Consider the following 27,013-nt stretch of genomic DNA (forward strand, 5'->3'; position numbering starts at 1 on the left):
TGAGAGGGAAAATTCTCCATAAACACTGAGCTTTCAGACTTACTGTGTAACGCAAATTGTTTCTCGAATTATGTGCTAGAGTTTTAACATTTTAACTGCAACCAACCCCAACCCCGCACCACAACACCCCACCCTTACCCATCACTTTAAAAAAAAGCAGTGCACTCCGTCATTTTCAAGAAAGCTGTATCCCTGCTCAGATAAACAGGGAAGTCGCGAATAAGATAAATAGATAAATAGAAACAAAGAATATTTCTTCTGTAAAAATGATTGACGATACACACAGACCAAAGTTCATTTTCCACTCTTGCCGAACTAGGCTGCAATTATAGAGTTAATTTTGTCTGGACTAACGAGTCTATGCATAGTCCAATCAAAATCGCGTAACGAACTAGACTTCCGGTTCGTGAACAACATGGATTTCAACGTGAAGATGTCGATCGACTGCAGGCTTTGCAAAGCATGTGTACCGCCACTTGGGCTTCGACAGATATTTTACAAGTTCTTTCACGATTTTAATCAAGGTGCTCACGTGATTTGATGCACTTCGCAGGGTGAGACCCATTTTATTACAATATAGATCTTTATTATCGAGCAGATCGTCTTGACTGGGCGCCACCGTTTTGTTTGAAGCAAATGCAAGTGATATGAAATATGGAATCTGATTGGTCAATAGGAGGGACATCGAAGGGACATAACTCGTAATAGCTACTGGTGGCGCTACGATCGAGCCTGGAAATTCCAGCCTTGTTCGGCAAGGGTGAAAACTGGACTTCTATAGACAGTTCAAAGCCCTTGCCTCGGGAAGATGTCAGACAAAAGACAAATTGCACGTGTATGTGTATATTTGAATGGGATTTATTGTTAGTTATGTTGATGATTATCCGCGCTTGAATAAACATGTACTAGTATGCAGCCGCTATATGACTTAACAACTCTCCTTCTGTTAGTAGTTCAAAAACATATGATTTGGGTAAAATACTATCTTTACAGAAAACAAATTATATTTAATGAATTATGAAATCTATTAAAATTAATGATACCTTAACATCCAGAACTCGATGATACTAAACCGTCTCATAAGGTCTAGGTATGCGGGTATCGTTGCTACATAAAGGCCCATTTTCCAGCAAATATTAGTCAAAACTATTTGATATGGATAAAAAAATAGATTGATAAATGTATATGCGCAAACAGAATATTTTACACTGAAACAACAACTGTATGTCTACAGAGGGGAATTTTCTTCAGGTTGGGTTATTTTCTATGATTTTCCATCTTGCAATACGAATACTCTTTTTGAGATTATAGTCATTCAAAAATACGGAATCCATTTTGACAAGAGTACTCTGACATGACGACACGTCAAGTTTACCTGAACATTAAAAGAGCTTGAGAAAAATGTTACGGTTATAGATACTGCTTTCAATTACGACAGCATTACTATCATGATTAAATAAATATGCCTACTAGATTTCTACATACATTTTACAACAGACCAAACATAGATATAGGTGATAAAAATAACACAAATATTGAGATATTCCGTACAGATTATGACACAGATAAACAGGTGGTATAAGGTATATTTCACAGGATGACCTATTGATTCAATATGAGGTCATGTGTTCTAAATCTTGTAATTCCCTTTCATGTCCTTTTCTTTGTCCCCCTCGAAGATCTTCTGCGGTTGCCGGACGAGGTAGAAGTTACCGATATACACCCTCTCATCTCGGATGTTCATCCAGTCGCAGTTGATGGACCGATTGAGGGAGTACCGCGAGGCTGCTATGTAGGCAAGAAGGCCCCTCAGCAAGTCCTTAATCTCGCTGGACAAAACCATGATCTTTTCTGGTGGGAACTCCAGTGATTTGATGCTTCGCGCCATTTCCTCATTGCGCAGACGACCGAAAGGTAGCTTGCCGACCGTCATTGCATACAACACAGCGCCAAGAGACCACATGTCCGCAAATCTGGGATTGAACGGGACTTTGCAGACGACTTCCGGTGCTTGAAATCCCATAGTTCCACACGAATCCTCGCACAGTGCATCGCCGGTGACGAATTTCACAGTGTGACCAAAGTCAGCGAGTTTGATGTTGTTGTCGTTGGTGATGAGGATGTTTTGAGTGCACATGTCCCTGTGGGCGTAGCCTGAAAAGTGAATATATTCCAAGGCGTTCAGGATCTGTCCGAAATACCGTCTGGCCACTGGTTCTGTGATGAATTTGGCGTCCTGGGCCCGTAGAAGCTGTTCCAGGTTCCCGCTTTCACAGAACTCCAGGATGAGTCCCGCCCGACCCTGTATGGTCAGAGTATCGAGGAAGCTGACGACATTCGGATGACTCAGTCGCTGGTGGATCAGCATCTCCTCGGTAATGTCGACTTTCGCACCTCTCTGTTTCCGCTTCCGGCCGGAGTTGAGTTTGATAGCGACCGGCTTGTATTCGCTCTCCTTGCCCAGTTTGGAGGGATGGAGATCTTGCGCGAGTATTACAGAGCCGGATCTTCCTTTGGCGATCACTTGGAGCGGGTTGAAGCCGAGACCCGACAGCTCGGGGATGATATCGTCGTAGTATTTGTTACCTGGAGAAAGGATTAATTGTTTAAATTCAATTTATGCGGACAATGGAAGTAATTTCCTTGCAGGGAACATATTTTTACTTACGATTCCGTTTTATTGGAGCATATTGACAATTTTGTAATGCAACAGATACTAAAATAGCATTTTCATGTATTTATTAAATTTATTTTAACTTACTGATTACGAAGTAACTTTGAGTGAGTGAGTGAGTGATTGAGTACGGTTTTACGCCGCTTTTAGCAATATTCCATCAATATCACGGCGGGGGACACCATAAATGGGCTTCACACATTGTACCCATGTCGGGAATCGAACCCGGGTCTTCGGCGTGACGAGTGAACGCTTTAACCACAAGGCTACCCGACCGCCCCGAAGTAACTTTGATGCTGTATTTTATATTAACTCCCACACTTTATAACATCTTCCCGAGGCCTTTTAATCAAAGCCATGTTTCCTCCCTTGCCACATCAAGCCCGCTTTCCTGTGCTAAATGTGATTGGACAATTGCTAATATCGATAGTCCAATCAGAGAACGTTTCACAAAATCAACATCCACGACTGGTGCACCTTAGATGAAAGTGATTTACCGCTGTCTGTCTTTGTTGACACGAATATGAATTTGTCATCTTTTAAAACCAACAACGATTGCCTATGTTTTTGTGTCAGGGATGAAATCACGAATGTTTTCGTTATCTGATCGACTAGGTCGTCGCCCATATGGTAGCCATCTTTGTGAAGCTATACGAGATAAAAACAGCGATCTGATTGGATATCGCTTTTTCATTACAAGGGGCACAACTCGTGGCGCCAACAAAAGTGGCCTTGATGTGGCAAGGGTAGAAACAAAGCTGTTTGAAATAGGCTAGTGGACACGCTTGCTCGGGATGATGACTTGATCATAGACTTCCGACAAACACAGCGCTACGATTGCTCTGTGGGAGGGGGCCTAGCTACGTACAGTAAACTACGGTTATAACGAACACGCTTATAACGAACTGACGGACATAACGAACCTACGGTTTTTGTCCCGACTATTTGCTGTATTTATGCTGTATATATGCTTTTAACTAACTACGGTTAAAACGAACTAAAATTAGTAGTCCCTTTGAGTTCGTTATAACCGTAGTTTACTGTACGAATGTCCAGGTTTATCTTTATTGAAATGTGAGACCAAAGAACTCATATAAGGAGGTTCGGTGAGCTGGCAGTGTAATGTGTTCCTTCTTCCTAATACTTCCAGATGGGTTCAGTGCTCCGTTTGACCCGTGAAGATCCGGGGTAGAATAGGTCTTCAGCAACCAATGCTTGCCGTAAAAGACGGCTATGCTTGTAAGAGTCGACTAACGGGATCGGGTGGTCAGGCTCGCTGACTTGGTTGATGCATGTCATCGATCCCAATTTCGTGGATCGATGATCATGATGTCAGTCACTGGATTGTCTGATCCAGACTCGATTATTTACAGACCGCCGTCATAAAGCTGGAATATTGCTGAGTGCGGCGTTAAACAACGAACAAACAAACAAACAAACAAACAGTACTCGGTTTACTTGACATCAGAACATTACTGACAGCGATGGTTGGGCAGTGACAATAATAATACTGCGTATGAAATTATCTGAACATGAATATGGACGGGCTTTGAAAACGAGCGGGTAAAGTGATGGTCTTGAATTAATGATAGCTTTGTCGATATAAGACTCCTGCTGTAATATAAAATTAATACAAAGTGTACTTTGCTCCGAATTACCTTCTTTAAAGAACACAATTATCCAGGCAGTTGGAATACTTCAGATTTAGCTGGTCCAAAGACCTATATACATATACGTCTTTGGCTGGTCGACAATGAAATGTGTTATGTTGCCTTGAATATCATCAGTATTTTACTGTATGCAGGTGGGACCGTTCAACAAAACGGCTACCGCGCGTTTGTGTTAAGATACAACAGCTGCTGTGATGACTGATTGCCCGTGGGCCAGGCCAGCAGGGGGTGGGGTGTGTGTGTGTGTGTGTGTGTGTGTGTGGGGGGGGGGGGGGGGGGGGGGGGGGGGAATAAGTTGGATTAATCAGGGGGATATAGTCAACAAATAAGTGAAACTGTTATAGTTTGTTTTCAGTTTAACGCCGCACTCAGTAACATGCCGCCATGTGACGGTCTGTAATTAATCGAGTTTTGACCAGACAACCAGGCCCTGGGGTCTTGAAAATGATCTTAGCTCAAATTTTGTTGAGAACAAATTTTGTCTTAAGGTTTGATATATGGACTTAAGTGATTTTCATGATCCCCGAGCTAGATATTGATATTGTGACCAACGACCCCCTCCGTCGAGGTAGGGTGGCACGCATCAGTCAAGTCGCGGGGCCTGCCAACCCTACCCAGTGAGTCTGTCCCCTTGTACGACAAGCATATGTTGCTGGGGACCGACCTAACCCGGGATCCCCACGGGGGCGGTTGAGATAATCTCATGGGGGTACTGATTGCAACCCCAAGAATAGACTTGGTGTCAGGTGTCGGGTTCAGTTATCCAAATACAAACAATTTTACATACAGTAAACTACGGTTATAACGAACTCAAAGGGACTGCTAATTTTAGTTCGTTATAACCGTAATTCGTTATAAGCATATGTACAGCATAACTACAACAAAAATAGTCGGGACTAAAAAGTTAGTTCGTTATATCCGTCAGTTCGTTATAAGCGTGTTCGTTATAACCGTAGTTTACTGTACAGAGAATGCACCTGTCCCGTGTTCTGGTCACCAGCTTTTCCCTATCCTTACATCCTTACACCCAAAAATTGCTTTAATAGGGAGTGAGTTGTGTTTAACGCCGCCTTTGAACATTATTTGAGATCTATCGGGGCTTAGACGTTTACCACAGCAGGGTATGGTGTTGCTGGATTATGTAAAATGGTTAACATAAGTTGACGTTGACACTCGATGTGACCTCTGTATTTTACTGTGATACATAGTTCCCCAAGGAGAATTGACCAACCCCCACCCCCAACCCCCAACACACACACACACACACACACACACACACCCCTTCCCCGTCTCACACACACGTATTCTGGTATAACACATAAGCTTAGAACATGTATGGGTAAATCAGGGTTTTAAAATAAGGCTTTAGTATTTTAACGTTAAAAAACGTCATTAAACGTTTTAGACACGCATGGCGAATATTCACAAAGTAATCTGAAAAAACAGGTTGGATGTCGCAGCATTTAATGCTGGGGCTTGTCAAGTACGCAAACAAAGGTAACCACTTGATCAAGTAACGCCTTATGGTCGGCTGTGATCGGGGTCCATACGTCGGATTAAGGATAATGTTCTAAAGGTGGCTCTAGCGTCGTTACCAAAAGGTGAGGTGAAATGGGGTTTAACGTCGCGTCCATATATAGCGACGTGCATGCACGTGTGTGTGTGGCTGCTTGTACTAGTCCGGACTGATGCCGATTTATAGTGCTAGCACACTGAGATACCATGCCGCAGTTTAACATGAATACCCCACTCAGACACAGTAAACTGACTCCGAGCCGACCTGTCCTTGTTTTAGACCATTAATGCCGAGCGTCAGACAGGGTAACAACAAGTACCATCTTTTAACGTCTTTTGGTATGACGCGGCCGGGGATCGAGCCCCGGACCTTCCGCTCTCCGGGCGGACGCTCTACCACTAGACCACGGAGGCGGTCGTAGTTACCAAGAAGAACCACCTAAACAAAGGTCTCCTGGTCACATGCATACATTTCTTCCAAATGGATACTGCCTAGGCTGCGTACCTTATTATCATTATTAGTTTGTTTGTTTGTTTGTTTTTCAACGCCGCACTCAGCAGTATTCCAGCTATATGACGGCGGTCTGTAAATAATCGAGTATGGACCAGACAATCCAGTGATTGACATCATGAGCATCGATCCACGCAATTGGGACACGATGACATGCATCAACCAAGTCAGCGAGCCTGACCTCCCGATCCCGTTAGCCGCCTCTTACGACATCTAGTCGTATTTTAGGGCAAACATGGATTGCTGAAGACCTATTCTACCCCGGTTCATCACAGATCTAGTAGTAGTAGTAGTAGTAGTAGTAGTAGTAGTAGTAGTAGTAGTAGTACACATGCATTACACCGTATACCTACCTTCCATATTGGATTAGATCATGTATGATAATTGTTATTATTTCTTCACAACGCAACAGACAAATCGGGAGTTCAATGAATGAAGCGGTTACCTGTACGAATAGGGCGAGCGGGGTATTTACTGAGTGGAAGTGGGTACTTGTGTGTCCAGATATCCCCCAGGTCACAGGTCTGTGTGTGAACTTCCGTCGTCCCCTCATCGATGTCTGTAACAACTGTAACAAACTGATGGCTAACATCGGGACTGCAAACAGAATCTCCAGATGCGGCGTCGGATAGCAGGCACACGCTCTGTGTTTTCGTGGGGATCGGTTCCGTCTTACTGCCGTGGGCCTTACAGTTATCTCCCCCTATGTGAGCTTCCATTTTCCTCTTGCGGCCGCGTGTGATCATTTCATTAGTCTGGAGATATGGCAGCGGCCATTTGAACGTCCATTTTAATTATGCTTCTCTGTGACGCAACGCCCATTATGACGTCATGTTGTTATGACGCTATGGTTTCATTCGCTTGGGCTTCACAAATGACGTCATGTCTGCGCGAGTTCTGAGTACATGCGCACTGGCAGTGTTGAGGCTGCCAACGCTTTTTTGTACGCTGGATTTTTTTTTGGGGGGGGGTCTATTCTCTAGGGTATTCGGGACTTGGCTGTGTGTTACGCGTGACGCAAATATGATCGTATTCGGTACGCAGACTGAAAAATAATTGTGTGCGTAAATGGTACCTTTGTAATAGTTTGTTCGATATTTTTTTCAGTAATTTACCGTAACATCGCGCACTTTTCTTAATGCTTTGGAGAATTTTTGTTCAGTAGTATTTGGGATTCAGGGGAGAGCAATGACACTTGGTGACGAACATTAGATGGTATTTGGGTGAGTGAGTGAGTATGTTTTTACGCCGCTATTAGCAATATTCAAACAATATCACGGCGGGGGGACACCAGAAATGGGCTTCGCACATTGTACCCATATGGGGAATCGAATCCGGGTCTTCGGCGTGACGAGCAAACGTTTTAACCACTAGGCTACCCGACCGCCCATTTATTAACAAGTACATGTAGATGCCACTTAGTACAAATTCAAGGGTTTTCAAGCTATTTTAGTTATTTTCAGGGTTTATAAGGTCGGCACTAAAAATCACACATTGTACCCATATAGGGAATCGAATCCGGGTCTTCGGCGTGACGAGCAAATGCTTTAACCACTAGGTTACCCCGCAGCCCCTATTTTAGGATTTAGGGGAGGAGGGCCTTGCACCCTCAGTGTTTGGACGTTCTTTCTTTGTCCGTCTTATGAACAAGTAACTCTACAACGCTTGTGTCTGACTTGTTTACTAATATAAACATTGAAATGACATCAACTTGTTTTATGAATGGACAAACTGATAACCCACGGATCTAAGTTAATTCTCGTCCGTGTTTAAAGTATTTAGAATTAAAATAATTTGTAATTAGGTCTAATATTTGTTTGTTTGTTTTTTAACGCCGCACTCATCAATATTCCAGCTATATGACGGCGGTCTATACATAATCGAGTCTGTAGATAGCTGCTCGTAATGTAAATCACCAGGTTGTCTGGTAGTTGCTGGTAGGTTGGTTGGTTTGTTGGTTGGTTGATTTACGCCACACTCAGCAATATTCCAGCTATATGACGGCGGTCTGTTAATAATCGAGCAGACAATCCAGTGATTGATATCATGAGCATCGATCCACGCAATTGGGATCGATGACATGCTTCAACCAAGTCAGCGAGCCTGACCATCCGATCCCGTTCGTCGCCTCTTACGACAAGCATACTCGTCTGGACTGCACTATTATGTTAAGAGACAAAATACGTTTTAAAAATAACACAAAAATGGGCATTTCAGTGTTTAGTAACACTTTATTATCCGTACAGAATGTGATCATCCAAAATCCCATGGGTAATAAGTAGGATTTAAATTTCTACCACTAGACCACGGAGGCGGTCCCACGCAATTGGGATACAAGACATGACATCAACCAAGTCACAGAGCCTGACGACGGGCTCCATGTATCGTCTTTTCACAAGCATGGGTTGACCTATATTCTAACAACGAATCCCAACAACTATTATGAGTACTGCCCCTGATCAGTGTCTTATTGAATACTGGTAATCATATATCCACTGTTGTTTGCTATTTTCTTAGTTTTCGACCGGTGAAGATTCGGGGTAGAAGAGGTCTTCAGCAACCCATGCTTGCCGTAAAAGGTGACTATGCTTGTCGTAAAAGGCGACTAACGGGATCGGGTGGTCAGGCTCGCTATCTTGGTGGATGCATGTCATCGATACCAGTTGCGTGGATCGATGCTCATGATATCAGTCACCACCCGATCCCGTTAGTCGCCACTTACTATAAGCATAGTTGCCTTTTACAGCAAGCATGGGTTGCTGAAGACCTATTCTACCCCGGATCTTCTCGGTAGTTCCACATACTGTCAACTGTGATGTAAACTACTCCATTTTTGTGAGGGATATTCTGTGTGCCCAGATGGGGGACAAATCTGACTGGATGTTGGAGATGTAGGTGTACAAAAGGGATGTGATTTGGGCTGAACTTGACGCATGTAAAGCTTCATTTCATAATAAACAAAAGTATATATGTATATACGTTGTTGGCTCCTGACTTTCATAAGAGTGTGACCAAGAACAGAATCCCTATGGGGAGTTGAGTAGTATTGTTCAGACTCACTGACTTGAGTGATCTTAGGACTCATTTTGTGTCGTTTTGGGAGTGGAGTGAAGGGAAGCAACAAAGATTAACTTCTTCCCATTCATTGTCTCAACACAAACATCCACTGTTTAAACTGCAATACCTATTGCGACATTGCGGCTGTCTTCTAAAACTTCACGTGCGTGCATGCTCCAATATTTACTTTTGTGTATTATTACTGAAAATAAAGCTTAAGATGCATGAGTCCTGTGCCAAAATCACATCCTATTCCCACTCCAACATCTCCAGGGGGCACGGGGGGGGGGCCCAGTCGTCTAAGGCGCCGCGATTCGCTGTGCAGAGTTGCGTCCCTTGGGCATACCAGAAACCTGTGATTGTGGGTTCGAATCCCCGTTCGCCCCGATTATGTTTCTAGGTTTGTCAGCACCATTCCGAAGTGGTAAAAGTCTGAGACCTGCATCACTTCAGGCTTTCCTCCCACATTAAGCTGACATGCCTGATATAACTGGAATACTGTTAAAAGTGGCGTTAAACCCAACTCATTCACTCCAACATCTCCAAACATCCAGTCCAATATATCCTCACTTCAGAATATCCCTGTCGAAGGCATATCATCAAGATGAAGGGTGTTCAGCTGATCTGTAACTGAAGCTGAGTCCCACAATACAACACAGAAGACTGACATTGTTACACATGTTTATTACCAGCAGAACACCTGCAGTGTTGCTCATCTCACTGTGATCAAGGACATTCTGTCCTCCACAGCCACATGTCATCAGTGTACATTCTGCACATCATGATCAATATGCCCAGCACACTTTCATGGACTTCAAACATTATTTGGAAAAATACAAATGAAACGAATAGATCCATGCACATGAAAAATCAGACACGTTGAGCACCTTACTGTGATACGAAAATTATGAAAACATGAACTAAAGAATGCATATGTCTTGTCTCAAAATATTCTAACCATTTCCAAAAACAAAAAGAATTCCGATAGAATTTGAACATATGTATGTGATGAGTTTCATATTTCCCACCCACCTTTCAAATACTTCTCCAAATATCAAATGAAGTGCATCTCCGTATGGACATACATATCAGTGTGCCATTCATGCATTATACGTCACTTCAAGGGACTCGTATGACGCTCAGTAAAACTCAATAAATAAAATCCTGTCCTTGCTTCAACCTTGACCCTTTTCGCTGTCGCACTTCTCTGCACTTTGAGCCTTGTCACCTTGACCTTCCTTCCCGTCTTTGGTTGCTTCCTGTTTCTGCCTCTCGAGCGCTCGCCGTGGGACATAGATCTGTCTCTCTGGCCGATCCTGCATCAGCACAAAATTAGTGTCATGGTCACTGATAAAACAGCCCTACTGCCTAGTCAGTGTCATACAGATCAACTCACACAGAAGCACAATCACTGCTTGTTTCATGCGGGCTAAATGTGTTCACGCCGTTAACATTGCAAAATAAATCTAAAAGACACAAAGCACCAGAAAATCACAAGAACAAAAATCCACATTTAACAAATCTTCTGATTTACTTGATATGAAAGAATTTAACAAAATGAATGTTAACACTGCACAAAAGAAAATTAATAGTGATGATAAATTAAGAGAAAAAAACAAATGTAAGTAAATAAATGCTAATAACGACATTAACAAAGGCTAAAAAAAATAAAAGTATTAGTTCTCAGGCAATGACTTTTGAAAATAAAGTGAGGGCGGGCGGTCGCATTTTTTTTTTTTGGCTTGTTCAAACTAGTGTTGAACCAAATAAACAGTTGTGTACCATCAACCTGGGAAAGTGCCTGCCTACATAAACAAGCATACAAACTCCTATTGCCACCATGACCATAACCCGAGATGCGCAGTAAAGCAGTAAAGCGGTGTGCGTGTAAAGGGAAGTAACGTTGTGCTACATTGGATCGCATTGTTTTTAAGTTTTAGGATTTCTTTCTTTTTTGGAAAATGGAAATAAAAACGACACGTGCGGCAGACTTTATGATGATGCAGGCTGTGCCTGAGAACCAAGACTTATTTTTTTTAGCCAAATGAGAACGATATTATTCGATGAATATGTGGTGGCAGGTGGGGACAACAGTGACAGGGTTGGTAGTGTCTGAACAAAGCATCTAAAACCACAGGACAGTGTCGACACTGAGGAACAACAGCTGGACAGACCGGGCAACATACGGCCATCGATGGACATAACCTATATTCATTTGTTTGTTGTTTAAGGCTGCTCTCAGCAATATTCCAGCTGTTTGACCACCGACTGAAAATAATCGAGTCTGAACAGACAATCCAGTGATTGATATCATGAGCAGTTGGGATACGATGACATTCATCAACCAAGTCAGTGAGCCTGAACAACTGACCCCGTCAGTCACCTTTTACAACAAGCATAGTCGCCTTTTACGACAAGCATAGTCGCCTTTTACGGCAAGCATAGGTTGCTGAAGACCTATTCTACCCTGGATCTTCATGGGTCACATAACTTATAAACCTACTACCACATTTGCTTATAACCCCATGAAGATTCGTGGGTAGAATAGGTCTTCAGCAACCCATGCTTGCCGTAAAAGGTGACTTTGCTTGTCGTAAAAGGCGACTGACGGGGTCAGTTGTTCAGGTTCACTGACTTGGTTGATGAATGTCATCGTATCCCAACTGCTGATGATATCAATCACTGGATTGTCTGTTCAGACTCGATTATTTACAGTCTGTGGTCATACAGCTGGAATATTGCTGAGAGCGGCCTTAAACAACAAACAAACGAATATAAGTTATGTCCACCGATAACCGTATGTTGCCCTCAACAAAACAAGGTGTCCAGATTAACAGTGTCCAGATTAACAAGGTTTCAGGGTATCCAGACTAACAGTGTCCAGATTAACAAGGTTTCAGGGTATCCAGAATAACAGTGTCAATGTTAACAAGGTTTCAGGGTATCCAGAATAACAGTGTCAATGTTAACAAGGTTTCAGGGTATCCAGACTAACAGTGTCAAGTTTAACAGGGTTTCAGGGTATCCAGACTAACAGTGTCCAGATTAACAAGTGCTGAACATGCGGGCGACGGCGGCAGGGAGGACCTTGTGCTGCAGCATGCTAACAATGGAACAACAGTCGCATGTACCACAGTGGACATCAGAAGCAAGCCCTCACACTTCCACATCTTCATCATACACACAATGATCAATTCTACTAACATTATAAACTAAAAGCATCTAGACAATTTCAAAATCCTTCTGCTACTTGTCCAACTTTTGCTGCATCAATTGAAAGGGCATGATATAATTTTATTTACGATTTCTAAATTCAGAATAATTGCATTCACCACGAGGAATCTTTTCTTGATTTCTTAATGGAGCATGTACTGATGCTCTACAAGATGCTGAAACTGTAGCTTTCCATAAAAGATAGGTTTGAATTTTGTCACTTCACATTGTCAATACTTCACGGTCTTGTATATACACTACATGTCCCCAGCACACATGAATATATGTGACCGCCTTGAAGTAGTGACCTGTATGTAATCTCAGTAGGTTCATGAAATAAAGTTGTATATAACTCACTGAAGTCAAATATGTGTAAGAAATGTTGTAAGATCTGAGTGAGCCAGACTTGTTTAAAAACACGGACTACACTGTTTGTTTGTTTGCTTGTTTATTTGTTTGTTTGTTGTTTAAAGCTGCACGCAGCAATATTGCAGCAATATGACGGTGGTCTGTAACAAGGTTCATACCGATATGGATCACTAAAATTTCCAGGCCTTTTCAAGGCTTTCAACTGTAATACGATATATTAGTAGCAAAACCTAAAAAGTTGACTATCAACATCACAAATTTTCCAACATGATTTATTTTCACAACACAAAATAATTTAAGTCTGTCATGAATTCTTCATGGTTATGTGCACAAAATCTATCACTGTGATAAATCACACTTCAACTTTTATTAACGAGTGAGTGAGTGAGTGAGTGAGTGACCAATACGGGATACTAGGATGGGCTATCAACTATGTTATCGATCCTGACCATGTGTTGACTTTTATGACTAGAATAGCTGAGAACCAGTTCTAACCACGGATCCCCACAGGGGCGACTGCACTGCAAATTGGTCGTATCTATTCATGGGTGATGCAGAAGTGTATCTTTATAAGACCATGAGGGCTGTAACTGTGTCCACTGTGTGCATGGTTGTCGATAATGACACATAAACACATCTTCATTATAAAGTGAAGGGAACCTACAGGAGGGGTCGTTGTCGGCACAGGTACTACAGAAATGTACCCTAGCCAAAATTAGAATATAGAAACATACCTGGTACCCTTAACGGCCTAAAGTCCATATTCCTCAACCCGAAACGGAAACCGAAACGGAAACCGAAACGGAAACCGAAACGGGTTCATGTTCTAGTTCCGGGGTGCCTGGTTAAGAGTGCATGCGTGTTACTTCTGCACGATCTTTTGCCAAGAGCTCTAACCTTGCTGAACATTACAGCCTTGTCAAAGGCTTCAGAAGATAATCTAAAAATTCCTCCTGTCGAGCGCGTAGTGCCATTTTGAATTTAACTGCAGTTTGGCATACAGGAAGTGGCGAATACCTAAAGACCTGGTTATGTGCATTGCGCCCTGCGGCCCTGCGGCCCTGCGGCCCTGCGGTGAAATGGACTCATCCTAGGGTACGTTTCTGTAGTACCTGGACCCCTTCAGCCTTGAGAAACCAGACCAACATTAATATGTAAAGAGACAAAATCTTTCAGAATTACCATCTTGGCTCCAAACTGTTTCCGTCCGAAGATATAATTACAGATAAAGCATGATATGGAGCTTTGTGAGTTAAATTACTGTATACAACGAATTAATTTACCCTGCGTCGTCTCTTTTTCTCATCACCGTCCCCCAAACTTTCCTGTCCACTTTTTTCACTCTCCTCTCCTCTACTGATCGAAGAGCTCGATCGGTTATCGTCTTTCCGTTTGTCGTCTATTTTTACATCCTTAGGATCCTCGTTACAATTTTCCCCACTCTTACTATCAACCTGTTCCCATTGAAATAATGGACAGAAGAAACAAAACAAGAAATGAACAAAATGCACATTTGAAAAAGCCATGCAGTCTCCAAAACCTACACATAATCGAAAGAAAATCTAGTGAATGAATGATGATAATGATAATAAACACGAACATGTTAAGTAAATATTCACACACCGCACGTCTATATAGGAAACTTGGCCCCATTGCTCAAAGCGATCGTTGCACTTAGATAATCGTTACTCCCATATTTTAACATACACTTACGATGGTCGTAGCACTATGATCGCTTTGTGGAATGGGGGTAAGGATTCAGAAAGTGGGGGTAAGGATTCAGAAATGGGTGATTTGATAAATCAGACAAAATGTTTGACTTCACAGACCATTTGGCCAATGATGCTTGAGTACTAACCCAAAGGTCTACACATTCACAGAGCTACAGATAAGCTATTTGCATCAAATACCCCTCAAAACTATTCAAAACCCAATTACTTTCAATTAACTTACAGAAACGCATGCATTAAATGAAAAACTCAATTGTTTGAAAACAGCATGCGTAAATACCCAATGAAGCTTTTTCAGCATGTGTACAACGGAGCTAATTTCCGAAACACAATTATGAGCTAATTTACTTTCCAAGTCAAGCCCATATTTAGAACCGTAATTTACATCTAAAACATTATTTCATTTTTTTTTAAATCTCAAAATGCTTACTCATTTTTGGGAAAACCAAATAGAGTGATGACTAGATGAGTGAAAAAATATTGGTTACCCAATGAAAATGTAATAACCCAATTGAAATGGAAACCTTCGAGTAAAAACTCATTTGTCCAAAAAGTTATCTGGAGCTCTGCATTAATAAGCTAGATGTCTTAGATTTTAAGATATTTAGGCATGTAGTTGCAGTTAATGTTCAACAGAGTGCCGGAAGAGTATAAATTTCTCAAAATGAGAAATATCTATTCAAATTACTGGGACTTATCCAGGATTTAAAAGTAAGTGCCTCTGACAGGTAAACTGGGAAAACAATATATTTCGTTCAAAACTGGCATGTTTCTTGTCTTTTTAAATTCATATACATGTATTTTAACATTGTAATTTGAGATTGTATTCCATGCAAAAAAATTAATTTTAACTAAGCATCAATGCCACTTATTACTTGTCCTGTTGTCAGTGAAATACAGGTGATCTCTACAAAGCCATGAAATTAGATATTAATTGACATGAATTGGAAAATTTGAAACTCCATTTTGGGAATATTTAATGGCATTTGCTGCAGACTTGAGAACGTATATCTGGCTGAGAGCAGGTCGAGATAAATCCCTGCAAGAGTTACCTCCCTTGACTAGTCAGACAACTCCCTGGAATAGTGATTGTTGTCCATTAGCTTCATCCTGTCAGATGAACTCATAGACAACACAATCGCCATGGAAACAAATCACATGAGGTTATCCAAATTTATCAATTGATTATTATAAATTTATTTCATTTCTGGAAAGTCTCAAAAAGTAGTTTTTATGTATTTTCAAAGGAATTAAACATTTTGTATGATCTAAAAAAATGTAATGTCTCTCACATGTCTAAAGCATTTTGTATCAAAATGGATACCTAACTATTCCTCGCTAGCACATTAACAAATAATATGAGTAAGGGGTTACACTAACACTAACACTAACACTAACACTAACACTACTCTGTACCTCCAAACAAGACAGGTAACTCTTCAAACGCCTTACCTTGTGTCGCTCACGCTCAGGACGAGTTGCCTCCCCTTCCTTCTTGCTGCTGAGGGCCAAAGATCAAAGTGTGTGTGAGTTAATGCTCCTTTGAGCAGTAAATAATCGAGTCTGAACCAGTCAATCCAGTGACTGACATCATGAGCATCGATATATGCAATTGGGATACGATGACATGCATCAACCAAGTCAGTGACCGCCCGATCACATTAGTCGGCTTTTACGACAAGCGCTTTCGCCTCTTAAGACAAGCATGGGTTGTGGGGACCCAGATCTTCACGACCAAAATTACAACATGGCTGCTCGGCTGACCTTGACTCCTGCGATGTCTCTGGTTTCTTCTTCTCCTCCGACCCACTCTTGCCGCCAGACTTCGGCTTCTCCTCCGACCCACTCTTGCCGCCAGACTTCGGCTTCTCCTCTCTCCGCTCATCTTTCTTATCATCCCTGCAAACAGGCAATCACTTTCTACACATGGAAACACACACGCTTAGTCAGATATTGAGTTAATGTTAATTCTCGACAAACTGTGGAAAATTGTCTGACATTTACTGGTTTTTTTACTATTTGTTGCAATGCAGAGTTAATTATTGTTAACTAAAAGTTCAAATGGAATCAGGTAGCAGAGGTGGCCCAGTTGTCTCAGTCGCCACAAATCGCTGTGCAGAGTTGCCTCCCTTGTAAACCTGGTTCACCTGATAATGTTTCTAGGAGTGTATGCTTCATACTTGGCTCATGGGTTTCATGAAAGTGGGAAAAATCTAAGACCTGCATCACTTCTGGCTTTCCTCCAAAATCAAGCTACTACCATCTCCTCATTGCGGAGCTTTACTACCAGCTGAAATTCCCAGGCAAGGTGAGTTAGATATTTCACATACCGTATTCAACGTAATAAGCTCCCAGGGCGCTCTCAAAATTAGAAATAGGGGGCTCTTATTGGAATATTATTTTGGTGAAAAAAACAGAGTTGAAAGTTCGTAAATTTCATGGTTATGCTGACAGCCTGAAATGTTTATATACGACAGATATATTTTTCCAGGATTTAATTGCCTGTAATTAAGGGTGCATATAACACACGAGTGCGTATTATACACGAATAAATAAGTCTTGTGTACATTGATCAATCGAAAGGGGTGCTAATTGAGATTGTTCACTAGTCAATATATTAGAAAATATCACAGTGGACGCTTATTAGGGCAGGGCGCTTATTACGTCAAATACGGTAGTCATGTCAGGCATAGAACTGGAATACTAAACTCACCCACACACATTGAATCATATGGATGCTTGATGTCTAAATAGGCTATTTCCAGATGTAAGCACATTTTTCATATTTGTTAAAAAGTTTAAGAATACTTTTCAAATATCCATACAGACTTCACCATGCCTGTCAAAAGGGACATAAACCTTAAACTGACATAGGTGTTTACAATGTGTGACCTAGCTGATGGTGTGTCATGGTGATGTGGATCGATGCTCATGCCATCGATCACCAGTTTGTATGGCCAAAAAAGTGACTGACTGCAGTTTAAGTTATTCACTCACAACTCACACCCTTACTTTTGTGAACTGTCTTGTTTTCGCTTATTGTCAGTGTTGGAACCACTTGATCTTGGTCGGTCATCGTAGCGGTCACTTTTCTTTCTGTCGTCATTGTTACCACGTGGCGGTCTGTCATCACGGTCATAGTACCCATCCTGTTTCCTGCCGTAGCCACCAGACTTTGGACGATCATCTCTGCAAAAAAGTGAGTGAGTGAGTGAGTGAGTGAGTGAGTTAGTGAGTGAGTGAGTGAGTGAGTTTATAGCATTTCAATAACGGCTTACATCTGTCATTTAACATACATAATTCATAGACAAGATTAACAGTTTGGAACAGAGAGTTGATATTTCTCAGGAGGAATTATAAAACATTTTTTACTGATACTTCTGTGCCATAACCCTTGATGTTGTAACATATGAACAGCTTCATTCATCTATCTTCTGAGACAAGAAGGAGATATATACCTCATCCTGTCGCGATCCCTGTCACGATCCCTGTCTCTATCCCGGTCATTCCTCGACCGGAGTCGGTCCGGCGGACGGTCATCTCGATAAGATCTTGACTTGTCCCCTCGATCCTCTCTATTGGGTCGGGACTTCTCGTACTTGTCATATCTATCCCCCGACTTGTCGCCATACTTGTCCTCCTTCCCCTGCCTGCCCTTGTCTCCCCCCCGACCTGTGTCCCTACCGGACTTCGGTCTTTCATCTCTTTTCTCATTCTTGGCTTTTTCTCTTTCTCGGTTTTCTTTTGAGAAGCGTAGGTTTTCCCTGCCTGTTGGCTTCTCGTCCTTTGGTTTGACTGGCTCCTTGTCCTTCTCCCTCTCAGGGTTCTTCAGCAGCTGCAACACGACAGGCATGGCATATGTTTTCTAAGTGATACACAGAAAGAAGAGAATTTATGGATGTCAACTACCTGCCCCAGCACCCACCTTCACAGGTTACTGAACCACAACCACTACCTGCCCCAGCACCCACCTACACAGGCTTCTGAACCACCTTCACTACCTCCCCCAGCACCCAGCTTCACGGGCTTCTGAACCACCTTCACTACCTTCCCCCAGCACCCACCTACACAGGCTTCTGAACCACCACCACTACCTGCCCCAGCATCCACCTATACGTGCTTCTGAACCACCTTCACTACCTCCCCCAGCACCCCACCTACACAGGCTTCTGAACCACCTTCACTACCTCCCCCAGCATCCACCTTCACAGGCTTCTGAACCAGCTTCACTACCTCCCCCAGCACCCACCTATACGGGCTTCTGAACCACCTTCACTACCTCCCCCAGCACCCACCTTCACAGGCTTCTGAACCACCTTCACTACCTCCCCCAGCACCCACCTATACGGGCTTCTGAACCACCTTCACTACCTCCCCCAGCACCCCACCTACACAGGCTTCTGAACCACCTTCACTACCTCCCCCAGCACCCACCTATACGGGCTTCTGAACCACCTTCACTACCTCCCCCAGCACCCACCTTCACAGGCTTCTGAACCACCTTCACTACCTCCCCCCAGCACCCACCTACACAGGCTTCTGAACCACCTTCACTACCTCCCCCAGCACCCCACCTACACAGGCTTCTGAACAACCTTCACTACCTCCCCCAGCACCCACCTAGACGGGCTTCTGAACCACCTTCACTACCTCCCCCAGCACCCACCTATACGGGTTTCTGAACCACCTTCACTACCTCCCCCAGCACCCACCTATACGGGCTTCTGAACCACCTTCACTACCTCCCCCAGCACCCCACCTACACAGGCTTCTGAACCACCTTCACTACCTCCCCCAGCACCCACCTTCAAAGGCTTCTGAACCACCTTCACTACCTCCCCCAGCACCCCACCTACACAGGCTTCTGAACCACCTTCACTACCTCCCCCAGCACCCACCTTCAAAGGCTTCTGAACCACCTTCACTACCTCCCCGAGCACCCACCTTCACAGGCTTCTGAACCACCTTCACTACCTTCCCCAGCACCCACCTTCACAGGCTTCTGAACCACCTTCACTACCTCCCCCAGCACCCACCTACACAGGCTTCTGAACCACCTTCACTACCTCCCCCAGCACCCACCTTCACAGGCTTCTGAACCACCTTCACTACCTTCCCCCAGCACCCACCTTCACGGGCTTCTGAACCACCTTCACTACCTTCCCCCAGCACCCACCTTCACAGGCTTCTGAACCACCTTCACTACCTCCCCCAGCACCCCACCTACACAGGTTTCTGAACCACCTTCACTACCTCCCCCAGCACCCACCTATACGGGCTTCTGAACCACCTTCACTACCTCCCCCAGCACCCCACCTACACAGGCTTCTGAACCACCTTCACTACCTCCCCCAGCACCCACCTTCACAGGCTTCTGAACCACCTTCACTACCTCCCCGAGCACCCACCTTCACAGGCTTCTGAACCACCTTCACTACCTCCCCGAGCACCCACCTACACAGGCTTCTGAACCACCTTCACTACCTCCCCCAGAACCCACCTATACGGGATTCTGAACCACCTTCACTACCTGCCCCAGCACCCACCTTCACGGGCTGGTCTTCTTTCTTCGAGTCCTTTTCCTTGTCCTTGTCTTTATCCTTGTCCTTCCCATCCTTCTCTCGCATCTTCTCCTTCTCTCGCATCAGTTTCTCCTTCTCCCTCCTCTTCCTCTTCTCATCCTCTTTCACCCGCCTCCGCTCCAGTTCACGCCTCTTCCTCTCCTCACGCATTTTCTACAGCAGAATAAAGCTGTGTATCACACATGTTGACATTATCTCAGTAATGATAACCCTACAGGTAGAATTCCCTCCTTGTAAACTAAACTGCCTCTGTGGTGTAGTGGAAAGAACATCTGCCCGGAGAAAGGTCGGGGTTTGTCCTCCCGACGTGTCATACAAAACAAGGTTCATACAGATATGGAATACTAAAATTAAAGGCCTTTTCAAGGCTTTTCAACTGTCATTTTCAAGGCTGTTATAGTTGCGTTATACTTCCTTAATACCCTGTATGTCCCACTACCCTCATCTTTACCTGGATGGCCACTTCCTTAATACCCTGTACGTCCCACTACCCTCATCTTTACCTGGATGGCCACTTCCTTGATACCCTGTACGTCCCACTACCCTCATCTTTACCAGGATGGCCACTTCCTTAATACCCTGTACGTCCCACTACCCTCATCTTTACCTGGATGGCCACTTCCTTAATACCCTGTACGTCCCACTACCCTCATCTTTACCTGGATGGCCACTTTCTTCTCCTCTCTCCTCCTCTTCAGGTACTCAATCAGTGGTGTTGTTGTTTTAGGACACCCATGGTTTGCTACAAACAGAGCAATGTGTCTTACAAAATCTGTTAGCTTCTTTCATCATAAGAACATTTCTTCGAATGTATGTACTGATGTATTGTGTTGTCCAATACTTCAGTCAATGAGTGGGTGGAAAATGGGTCCTGTCACAACACTGATCAAACCTGGACCAGACAAACCATAGTAGAGCCTGCAGCTAGATGAGTGAGTGAGTTGGGTTTAACGCCGCTTTTAACAGTATTCCAGTCATATCACGGCGTGTCAGCTTAATGTGGGAGGAAAGCCCGAAGTGATGCAAGTCTCAGACGTTTACCACTTCGGTGAAACCCACAAGCACGGGTATGGTGCTGACAAACCTAGAAACATAATCAGGGCGAACCGGGATTCAAACCCACAATCATAGGTTTCTGGCGTGCCCAAGGGACACAACTCTGCACAGTGAATAGCGGTGCCTTACACGACTGGGACACCTGTGCACCCCTGCAGCTAGATGAAAGTAGAAGACGAAACTCAGATGGGTATAGTAGTGGACTGGTAGGTAAGTGAACCACTTGCACAAACTGAGCTTAGTGTGACTGTATGAGAGCCTGGATTTAAGATCGTAATCATCAACAGTGGAGGTATATTTATCATCCAAAACTGGCTCCGACAGGAGATATCGCTTAGGTGAGATCAAGCGATATCTATACTGTAGATATCGCTGCAATGAAATTGCATCACAATGCTTTGCAGACCATTGTGACGTCATTGGTCACAGTGTGGTCACAATCAAATGACAACACTAATGGCTCTGCTACTGAAGCTGTTAGCAGTACTTTTTACACTGAAGATACTACTTAATACTGTCTACAAACTGAAAATATCATTAATACATTCCACAAGGTGCACCACGGGCGACAGCACATATACAAAGGGAAACCACTCCTATCTAGAGTATGATCTATGATTAGCTGCCCTTGAGTTAACAAAGAGGTCATGACCATTACAAACAACTTTCAGACAACTATGTACCTATGAAGATCCGGGGTAGAATAGGTCTTCAGCAACCCATACTTGCCGTTAATGGCGACTATGCTTGTCCTAAGAGGCGACTAACGGGATCGGGTGGTCGGGCTCGCTGACTAAGTTGATGCATGTCATTGATCCCAATTGCGTGGATCGATGCTCATGATATCAGTCACTGGATTGTCTGGTCCAGATTCGATTATTTACAGACCGTCGTCATATAGCTGGAATATTGCTAAGTGCGGCGATAGACAACAAACAAACAGACAAGTATGTTCTTATCCTTCCCCTGATTAGTGAAACGGTATGCTGCTTCACACTTCTTTCAGTATAGAGTCGATGGGAATGACATTTTTAGCTATCAACTCAATAATTATGGCGTTCACTATCGCGATTAACAATGTTTGGCGTGATATCTATGATGCGTTTTTCGTGTTGTTGAAGTGTTGATTCGAATCACACAGTATAACGACATGAAACAGCCATGTTTGAAAGTGAAGCAAATTGCCTAATGTACAACAGACCCTGTCTTGCATTCCATTTTATCAATTGGACTCAGGGACAACAAAGATCTTAGCTACTTAAGATTGCTCTGAACCAGCTGTAAGCTTCAACTGCAGCTAACAATGATCTTGGCCTACAATCGCGTTGTGCAAGAGGATGGCGATTGTAGCGGAAGCCTAAGATCTCGATCTTAAGGATTTACAATAATTGTAGTGCAAAGATTGTTTTGTCAAAGTGCGACACTCACCTTTCATCTCCCTCTCCCTCTGTTCTATCTCCTCCAGGTAAGAGTCGATGGTGGCTGCAGGTTCAGATTCTGGGTTCTGCAGATTTTCCAGAAATTTCTGGTAGTCCGAGTCTGAAGTCAACAAGAGTGAGATTAATCAGGGTATCGGTACAGACATACTTCTCAAACTTCCTTACACGAAGCTCTTGCGTACCTTCAGGCCAAGTTTGCTTGTTTGTTTGTTGTTTAATGCCACACTCAGCAATATTCCAGCTATATGACGGCAATCTATAAATAATCGAGTCTGGACCAGACAATCCAGTGATTGATGTCATGTGCATCGATCCAAGCAATTGGGATACAATGACATACATCAACCAAGTCAGAGAGCCTCTCCACCCGATCCTGTTAGTCGCTTCTTGCGACAAGTATAGTCGCCTTTTATGGCAAGCATGGGTTGCTGAAGACCTATTCTACCCCGAATCTTCACGGGTCCCTTCAGGCTAAGATATATACATGTCTGAAGATATATTTCTTGTATTATGCAACACCAACCTTGTTCTATGGTCCCCTTCTTAGTGTCTGGCTTTTTCACCTTCTTCTTTGGAACTTTCTGGAAGGGAGAGAACTCCACAATGGCTGGGTACTCATTCCCTGAAAAGACATTCATGTTTTTATATATAACTCTGCGGCATTATTCCAGGAATTAACATCTGGTATTAGAGGTGTCATTGGTTGGAAATTTGACTCAAAAGTATCACAACATAATGATACAGTGACTACCTGACTAACACTAAACACTAAAGTAATTATTCTGAATGTCTACAGATATCAATTACCCATATGGGCCTGTGATTAATCAATTTCATGCTAAATATGAAGTATGACAATGTCTCCCCTTTGTGGGTGGGGGTGGAGTAGAGATGTCATAAGCATCTTACTCCTTTTAATATTCCCCAAGGGAACCAGACAGTTTCAAATGGTATTTGTCAACATATGACATTGAACACATCACTAAAGCAAGGAGTATGACAAGCGGACAGCCTACCCTTGCTGTCAATGAAGATGTAGCCATCAAATTTATCTCTGAAGGTATACATGTCCTCAGCATTTTGGAAATTGATGTAGGCTCTGGTGAAGGCATACTGTCCCAAGCTGAAACACAACAAGAAGCAGGATAAGACTTCCATTATTTCTTTATTCTCAAGGGGTGGTGGGGTAGCCTAGTGGTTGAAGCGTTGGCTCATCACACCAAAGACCCAGGTTCAATTCCCCACATGGGTACAATGTGTGAAGCCCGTTTTACAGTGTCCCCAGCCGTGATATTACAGGAATATTGCTTAAAGTGGCGTAAAACCATACTCACTCACTCTTTATTCTCAAATTTTTATGTTTCAATTTTTCACAGAATAATTCTTACAAAGGTTCAAATCTCACCTTAACCATGTTAATTTGAAACAGCAAATGTATAACAGAAGGGTTTTCTATGCTAATCTTTAGTCAACAACTTTTTGTATTTTCTTGTGTATTGCACATTTGAGTGTAATGAACATCCCCCCATTCTTAGGTACAAGTTTCGGGGGAAATTGCTATTCTGCATATACCATGTATACTGTGCAGTAAGAAAATACCTGGTATCTTTTCAGGTGAACGAACAGAAGATAACAAACTTGGTATATGAAAATGGGAAACTTGTGATAAAACATCACCATGCATGATGACATTTGTTTGTTTGTTGTTTAACGTCGCACTCAGCAATATTCCAGCTATATGACGGTGGTCTGTAAATAATCACTTCTGGACCAGACAATCCAGTGATTGACATCTTGAGCATCAATCCACACAATTGGGATCGATGACATGCATCAACCAAGTCAGTGAGCCTGCCCACCCGATTTCGTTAGTCACCTCTTACGACAAGCATAGTCGCCTTTTACGGCAAGCATGGGTTGCTGAAGACCTATTCTACCCTGCATCTTCACGGGTCGCTTGATGAAAAATACCCAGTATCAAAACTGAAAAGAGTTTTAACATAATGATTGGAAGAAATTGTAATTGAAACTAATATTTCACCAGGAATAATACATTTAAGGAATAAAGTTTGCTCAACCCTCAATTACACTGTCATAAGGTATAGTTTTGCAATGAACTTTTAAATTTAAAGCAAGAGAATGCACAGTGATTTGAACAGCATCATGCAGAATGATGTCAGCTAAATGCAGGATAAAATACAGTGATCAGTCTCTACACAGCTGTATTTTGGGGGCAAAATGTGAGCACAAAACACAGGAAAATATGGTCGATATTGTCGCCATATTTTTGTAGCCAAGTGGTGAGCAGTAGATCAATTATGATTGTAAATCATACAATTAGGTAACAGTGGCAAACAATATGGTCGCCACTTAGAGGGCTGGAAATATGATGTCATCAATTGTTGGATAAGATCACTACATTCCAAACTGATGACATAATTTTCTTTCATAGCTGTTCGAGTAAATGATCATGATAATAAGAGAGCTCCATCAAAAGAAAAATACATTGTTGTATTAACTTTGATGCACATTGTGAGTAGGATCTGGACGTTAGATCCCCTATTTGTCAGCCTACCTCATGTCAGCCTTGACATAGTAGAAGAAGTCATACTTGGGGAGAGGTGACACCTGCTCAAGGAAGACCTCCGGTGTCAGTGAAGGAGGGAGGCGCCGAATCACAACCTAAAATGCATTCACAGACATTATCAATAATATTTTGAGTAAAAAAAGGTGATGTATTCTGTCACCTATCTGAAATCATAACACCTCATAGCAGCTATAATCAAAGAACAGAAAATCTCTGTTGCAAAAACCCACATGAAATCAGACTTCTCTGAACACCTCAACTTTATTCACACAATTTTCAGACACTTTAAAAGTTATATTTAATTGCTGGATACCATGGAGAGTGACCGGCAAAGTACATGTCGTTAGAATCTGCTGACAACCCAATTATATCATAATAAATATATATATATCTCAAGAAAAATTAATTAGTATAAAAAAAATAATATTGGTGGCTCTTTCGATTAGGGTTAGTTCTGGTAGGGTAAGGGTTGGTAACCCCTTACTCTATCCTTTGCCCTTGGATCCTTGAATGATAATAATGCTGAACATATTCTATACCACCTCTTATGTGGCCCCAAATCTGCACTCATGCTCCCTGACTGTCAACGGCAAAAACAAACAACTGTTAAACTGAACTAACCAGCTGGACTAAATGTAGTAATCATGGTAATGACAACACAACATAATACAACCCATTAATTCTTGTATTAACGACGGGCTTAGATTGATGTTTTCTTTTTGTTTGAATGTGTAATGTTGACTAGAACGTTTCAAATTATACAGTTCTTCTAGTTCTGTTCCCAAATCAATGTTTCATTTTCAAATTAGACAGCTATATTTTCTGTATCCTTCTAATATACCTTTGTAGGAGGTGACTCTCTATCCTTGCCTCTTCTCTCATCACTACTTCTTTTTTCTGACAATTTTGATGATTTAGTCTCAGACCTGTCGTGTGTCATTGTATCAACAGTTTATTATCTACTTTCTGGTAAATGAAGATTTCCACCATTTTAACCGGATGTTGTCAGTTAGACTGAATGAGTACAGCAGTAAAGGCTTGAGAATTTCGTTTTCATAAATTACAGTAGATGTAACATTTGTTCTAGTAATACAGTGTGATAAGAATATTTTTGTGTGATAATGAATTTATTAAACCTCTTTAAAACGGTTCATAATAATCACCAATTAAATTCGAGAATACTGATTTACTGCTTACCTAGTGTGATAGATGTCCGAAAGGACATGGAACTCAAGTTACTGTAAAATACATCATTGGAAGCAGCGTAGAACGTTACGTGTGATTTCCAATTATTTGGATATTATTTGTTGTGGATTACCTGTAACAATAAAGTCGAATTTATATCAATATCAACAAAGTTACATACTTTTTATGAAGTAAATATCCCAACTCACCCTGTTTACTAACGTAGTTCAGATATTTCTCCTTTCGGGTGTGCCCTTCACTACTGGGAAAATCGAAATGTGGTACGAAATACTGCCGAGTGCTGCTCTCGTTATGAGCTGCATAACTGCACCAACGTACATAAACTGGGTCATAAGTAAACTGAGTTACAACGGAAAGGTATGCGTGTTCACCGTTAATTACGTTTTGACAGGGCATAAACGTTT

At 42.5% G+C, this 27,013-nt stretch overlaps 2 protein-coding genes across 5 annotated transcripts; both read right to left on the reverse strand.

The window, feature by feature from the left end:
- Positions 1–840: 840 nt before the first annotated feature.
- On the reverse strand, positions 841–7,190 carry LOC124145966 (aurora kinase B-like). Its single transcript, XM_046515961.2, has 2 exons — positions 6,816–7,190; positions 841–2,586 (listed from the first exon to the last, which is right to left on the reverse strand). Exons 1-2 carry the CDS (start codon positions 7,114–7,116, stop codon positions 1,631–1,633), a joined length of 1,257 nt encoding a protein of 418 aa, XP_046371917.1. The 5' UTR covers positions 7,117–7,190; the 3' UTR covers positions 841–1,630.
- Positions 7,191–10,096: 2,906 nt separating this feature from the next.
- LOC124145967 (regulator of nonsense transcripts 3B-like) lies at positions 10,097–26,406 on the reverse strand. Of its 4 annotated transcripts, none has more exons than XM_046515965.2 (13): positions 26,245–26,406; positions 25,392–25,498; positions 23,833–23,939; positions 23,340–23,438; positions 22,806–22,916; positions 20,981–21,063; positions 20,286–20,474; positions 18,198–18,574; positions 17,752–17,928; positions 16,504–16,638; positions 16,192–16,237; positions 14,293–14,463; positions 10,097–10,743 (listed from the first exon to the last, which is right to left on the reverse strand). In XM_046515965.2, the coding sequence occupies exons 1-13, from the start codon at positions 26,341–26,343 to the stop codon at positions 10,603–10,605; spliced, it is 1,842 nt and encodes a 613-aa protein (XP_046371921.2). In that variant the 5' UTR covers positions 26,344–26,406; the 3' UTR covers positions 10,097–10,602. The 4 variants fall into 4 exon arrangements, with proteins under 4 accessions (XP_046371921.2, XP_046371918.2, XP_046371923.2 ...); XM_046515962.2 differs by having other exon boundaries at positions 16,192–16,240; XM_046515967.2 differs by lacking the exon at positions 14,293–14,463.
- Between the last annotated feature and the right edge of the window lie 607 nt (positions 26,407–27,013).

The sequence above is a fragment of the Haliotis rufescens genome, unplaced genomic scaffold (assembly GCF_023055435.1).
Source record: "Haliotis rufescens isolate VD_foot unplaced genomic scaffold, xgHalRufe1.0.p SCAF_9, whole genome shotgun sequence".
In the NCBI taxonomy this organism is placed as follows: Eukaryota; Metazoa; Mollusca; class Gastropoda; order Lepetellida; family Haliotidae; genus Haliotis; species Haliotis rufescens.

Coding starts and splice junctions, on each gene's coding strand:
- LOC124145966 (XM_046515961.2), bottom strand. CDS start 7,116: ATGATCACACGCGGCCGCAAGAGGAAAATGGAAGCTCACATAGGGGGA. Junction 2,587..6,815: donor CGCTCGCCCTATTCGTACAG/GTAACCGCTTCA, acceptor TCCTTTCTCCAG/GTAACAAATACTACGACGAT.
- LOC124145967 (XM_046515962.2), bottom strand. CDS start 26,343: ATGACACACGACAGGTCTGAGACTAAATCATCAAAATTGTCAGAAAAA. Junction 21,064..22,805: donor GAGGGAGAGGGAGATGAAAG/GTGAGTGTCGCA, acceptor CTCTGTTTGTAG/CAAACCATGGGTGTCCTAAA. Junction 14,464..16,191: donor CTGAGCGTGAGCGACACAAG/GTAAGGCGTTTG, acceptor CAATGGGAACAG/GTTGATAGTAAGAGTGGGGA.